Consider the following 5,211-nt stretch of genomic DNA (forward strand, 5'->3'; position numbering starts at 1 on the left):
TTGCCAACCTACTGATTAGACAAAACAACATTCAAACTTTTGTTAGAATGAATTAAAAATAAAATGAAAAACAGAATGAAAAATAAGCTTCCAAGCTCTCGATCAGTGTGTCACACAGTAGAAGTTTCCAATTTCTCTTTTTTTCTTTAAATGTACTAGAACAGGTAAGATGCACAAGCAATATTACAGACAGAACACATAGAATGAGCAGTGCTAAAATCCTGTCACACTAGACTCACACAGTAAATAAAACATCCATCTTGTCAACTTTTACTCAGTAAGCAAATATTAAGTATTAGTTCCTGTTACCTGTAATAAGACTGGATCACTAAGATTAGTAGAACTTCGATGAACCACTCCTGCCAGCACATTGGTCAGACTGTAGGTATCCCGAAGAGCTTCTCTTGTCTCATTGTCTGAAGCTAGAATTTAAGATTTAAAAACAAACAAACAAACAAAAAACCCACCAACCCACAATCTTATGTAACAGCAAAAGCAGTTATTGTATTAGCAACTGATCTAAGCATAACCTGAAGTCTTTCATCAGTTTTCCACATATATTTCACAAATAATTACAAATCACAGCTCCTACACACTTGAATCTCCACCTCAATTCTGAGCTTACAGTCAGTTGAAACACTAAGACCTTTCCTCGAAACGTTTGGACAGTGAAGAAAGCGTCCATCTCCTCCCAGCAAAGTTTAAGCTTTATTTGAAAACTTGAATCCTGCACTTGAGAAGCTCTAAAGCTCAAAATCAACGATATTAGTTTCCTCCTTCGTACTAAGATAGGCAAGAGACTAAAACTGATAACTTAATAAGGTTATCTAGCAATAGTAATACAAAAAAAAAATCTGTTCTGCTTAAACAGTCTCAGAAAAGACACAGCAAACAAGGAAGACAGATAAAACAATAGATCAATTGGAGGAGAACTGATTCTTAAAGTTTTCTAGATCCAAGAGGTTGGGAAATACACTTACGAAGCCCCAAAATGTATCATTTTACAATAATCATTTAAAAAGAGAAGATAAACAATGGATCATCCTAAACAACTTAAATCTCAAAGAACAACGCACATCTAACAAGAAAGCCTAAGTTGAGAGATAAGAGAATTTTTTCCCCATACATATAACCTGAATATGCAGTTATGGTGAGCACAGAGCTCCATTGATAAATGAAGAAGTCACACTTCTATGAAAGAAAATAAATTCCAACAAACAAATGAAGGGCTCTAGGATCTGTTTTCTAACTGGGAAACTTGAAGCATGTGAGCCTAGGACAATTCTGCCAAATATGAAACACTGTCATTTCACAATAACGACTTCAAATCCATTTTGAACAGTGGTTTAACACCTTTATCTGATCTTGTATTTATCGTCTAGTGGATCAGGCAAGCACTTCAAGAGCTATATATTTTTCATACCTTTGGTTTTTCTAAGAAGTTCATCACACATGCCACAGAACCAACACTCACCTTGTCTTCTCTTACAAAGACCCAAAGTTAATGTTAAAATGCAAACCTTACCTAGCTGTGATAGTAAAGTCACCAAAGACAATGTCAGAGAAGGATCTATATTAGCATCCTCAAGAAGTTCTACTAGGCAATTAAGACATTCACTTGGTAGAATCTGGTTGGAAGCAAATAATCTTGTTAGCTTCAATCCTGAGATTACCTGGAGATAAAAGGAGAAAAAACCTCAATTACTTAACTGCTACAGAGTATTCAATATACAAAGTGTATTTAATTGTACAAAGTAATATTACCTATATTTTGCCATACGTGACAAACTGAGAATTAACTGCCAATCTAGTAAGACACTCAGGTTTGTACTGTGTAAACGTAAACATAAAAAACAAAAAACAAACTAGGCCTCACTCCTCTGTATGCATCTCTGGTACTTCAACTCAATAACTTGTTTTCTGAAGAACTGGACTGAAATACAAAGGTTTTATCCTGCTTGAAGATAAGTGGTAATAGATCAGTGCTGCTTTGTGAGAACTCTATGCTTACGATGAAAAATGGAATCCTGAGTTAAAGGAAAGCCCATTTAAGGGGATATTAAAAGTGATAGATCTGCACATAATTGGACTTGTGTTATATATGCATGACAAAACAATGTAACTTTTTTTTTTCCCATATCCTCTGTGTACTTTTCTACAATAGATCAGAGAAGGAAGTTAATCACAGAATCACTGAGGTTGGAAAAAATTATGAATGATAGATCCTGTCTGACAATCCTGATTTTGTTCTATGACAAGGTGACGCGCTTAGTGGATGAAGGTAAGGCTGTTGATGTGATCTACCTGGAGTTCAGTAAAGCCTTTGACACTGTCCCTCACAACATCCTGATGGAGAAGCTGGCTGCCCATTATTTGGATGGGCGTTCACTCTGCTTGGTGAAAAACCAGCTGGATGGTCGGGCCAAAAGGTTGCAGTCAATGAAATTAAATCCAGTTGGTGGCCAGTCATGAGCAGTGTCCCCCAGGGCTCAGCACTGGAGCCGCTCCTATTCAACACCTTTATCAATGATCTTGATGAGGGGATTGAGTGCACCCTCAGTAAATTTGCAGATGACACCAAGTTGGGAGGGAACGTTGATCTGCCAGAGAGGAGAAAGGCATGACAGAGGGACCTGGATAGACTGAATTGATGGGCCAAGGTAAACTGTATGAGTTTCAATAGGGCCAAGTGTGAGGTCATGCATTTTGGTCACAACAACCCTACAGGCTTGGGGAGGAGAGACTGGAAACCTGCCTGATAGAAAGGGACCTTGGCTTACTGATGGACTGTCAGCTGAATATGAGGCCAAGGGCATCCTGGCTTGTACCAGTGGTGTGGTGAGTAGGACTAGGGAAGTAATCCTGCCCCTGTACTTGGCTTTAGTGAGGCCCCATCTTGAGTACTGTGTTCAGTTTTGGGCACCTCACTACAGAAAGAGGTCCTGGAGCAGGTCCAAAGAAGGGCAACAATGCTTGTGAAGGGCTTGGAGAACATGCCCGATGAGGAGAGACTGAAGGAACTGGGAAAGAGAAGGTTGAGGGGAGACCTTATTGCTCTCTTCAAATATTTGAAAGGTGATTGCAGTGAGAGCAGGGTTGGTCTCTTCTCACTAGTGACAGGATGAGGGGAAATGGCCTCATGTTGTGCCAGGGTAAGCTTAGGTTGAATATGAGGAAAAACTTCCTTACAGAAAACATTGTTAAGCACTGAAATAGGCTCCCCAGGGAGGTGGTTGAGTAACCATTTCTGAATGTGTTTAAAAACCATTTGGATGTGGTGCTCAGGAACATGATTTAGCAGAAGGTTGTAACAGTTAGAGTAGTATGGCTAGACTGTGGGTGGACTTAACGATCTTGAAGGTTCCTTCCAACCTGAGCACCACACACACACTAACCATGTCCCTCAGTGCCACATCTACACAGTTCTTGAAGGCTTAAGCCAAATAACATCTTCTATATCGATGTTTTAGTAACAACGATTTTTAAGAAAATCTGTATTTGAAAAAATACAGATGAAGCAGCCCAATCACTCACCACTGGACCATGCCCACTGTAAGGGCTGCACCAGGACAGGGAAAGGTATGGGTGGCTACAGCAGCAGATATCCCTGATTACACATCACTTGAAACCAGCTAAAGGCAGGTACAAGACAAGCTCATCGCTCAAACTGTATTTTTAAGCTGGGAAATCAAAATGATCCTTGTGGGCCAGTGTTTAGAGAATAGACGCATACCTGAGTTCTGTGAAGAGCACACACAAATGTGAATATCCAGTACATCTGTGCGCATATATATATAAAAACAGCATAAAACGCTACGGCAAAGGACAAAGTAACAACACGAGGGACAGAAATAAGCTGTTTCTCCCTCCCCCGCCCCGCAGGAGACAACCCCGACAGGGGGTTTTTCAGTCTCCACCCGCTGAGCCGAGAGGGAGGCCGCGGCCGCCTCGAGGCTGAGTCGGCCGAGCTCACGGCACTTCGGAGCCCAGGCCGACAGCCACGGAACGGAGCAGCCGCGGCCGGCCACCGAACAGTGCCGAGAGGAGCCGCTCACACCCGAGAGAACGAACGCCGCAGCCAGCCCCTCCTCGAAGCAAGCCGCTCCGCTCTCACCTCCAGGCTGCGCCGGACCAGAGCAGTGTTGGACGGCGTCTTAGCAGCCCGGTACTGCGTGGCTGCCAGGAGCAGGGACTTCATGCAACCTGAAGCATCCATGACACCCCGAAACGTTTCGTCAGAGGAACGAGCGGCATACCCGATTCGTACTTCCCGCCGCCGCCGCCATTTTGATGGCAGCGCCCACCTACCCGCGGGAGTGCCCGCCTACCCGCGGGGCACGGCGGGAGGCAGCGCCTCCATCTTCCTGCCGGGGGCGCGGAATAGGAGTGGCAGGGGCGGTGCCGTGGTGTGGTCTGTCGTTCTTAGGAGGCTTTTCTGCTTGGGTGGACGTTAGTTTGCTTGAGTAAAAGCTGAAGCGTTGCACGCGGTTAAACACCGAGCTGGTGTGTGATACCGCAGTCTGACACGGATGATAACCGATTTGCAGGCCCTGCAATGAACAGGGATGCCTACAGCTAGGTCAGGTTGCTCAGAGCCCCGTCCAGCCTCATATTGATTGCTTCCAGGGATGGGGCATCTGCCACCTCTTTGGGCAACCTCATCACCTTCATTGTAAAAAACTTCTTATGATGTCCAATCTAAATGTCCCCGCTTTTAGTTTGAAACGTTTCCCCTTGTCCTGACACAACAGACCCTGCTAAGAAAAGTCCTTCAATAAACAGTAAAGATACATAATAAAAAATAAATCTATCTGGTATTAATATGAAAGAAATCTAAGTGATATTACTTATACAAATACTCACATAGCTGAAATACTACCCATATATCCCTACTGCAAAGTAACATCATGAACAAAATAACAGAGTTTAGAAGTTTTAAGCATTAAATGATGTCAATGGAATTTTTATTGCATATATTTTTTATCAACTTATATCAGCTCTGCCATAAGCTATTGCTTTATGAACATTCCTTTATTATATTCACAATTTCTAACATTCACAAAATCACAGAATCATAGAGATTGGAAGGATGTCTGAGATTATCTGGTCTGTGTACGTCTGACCTACTGAATTTATTTTGTTGTCCTCTTTTTCTTATATTTTAATTAAAAAAAAAAAAAAAGAAAGAAATTTTGCTACTTATATAAATTA

The 5,211-nt window shown here is 42.2% G+C and overlaps 1 protein-coding gene across 2 annotated transcripts in view; it reads right to left on the reverse strand.

Moving 5' to 3' along the window:
- The window catches only part of CIP2A (cellular inhibitor of PP2A), a 24,721-nt gene extending 19,846 nt beyond the window's left edge, over positions 1 to 4,875 (reverse strand). The window contains exons 1-3 of one of the 2 annotated variants that reach the window (XM_031613055.2): positions 4,115 to 4,845; positions 1,526 to 1,673; positions 310 to 422 (exon numbers count right to left, since the gene is read on the reverse strand). In XM_031613055.2, the coding sequence (XP_031468915.2) occupies positions 310 to 422; positions 1,526 to 1,673; positions 4,115 to 4,216 (363 nt within the window). In that variant the 5' untranslated portion in view covers positions 4,217 to 4,845. Of the gene's footprint in view, positions 1 to 309; positions 423 to 1,525; positions 1,674 to 4,114 lie in introns of both variants that reach the window. The other variant, XM_090152018.1, reaches the window with a different exon arrangement.
- Positions 4,876 to 5,211: the final 336 nt, after the last annotated feature.

The sequence above is a fragment of the Phasianus colchicus genome, chromosome 1 (genome assembly GCF_987193195.1).
Source record: "Phasianus colchicus chromosome 1, bPhaCol1.hap1.1, whole genome shotgun sequence".
NCBI lineage: Eukaryota > Metazoa > Chordata > Aves > Galliformes > Phasianidae > Phasianus > Phasianus colchicus.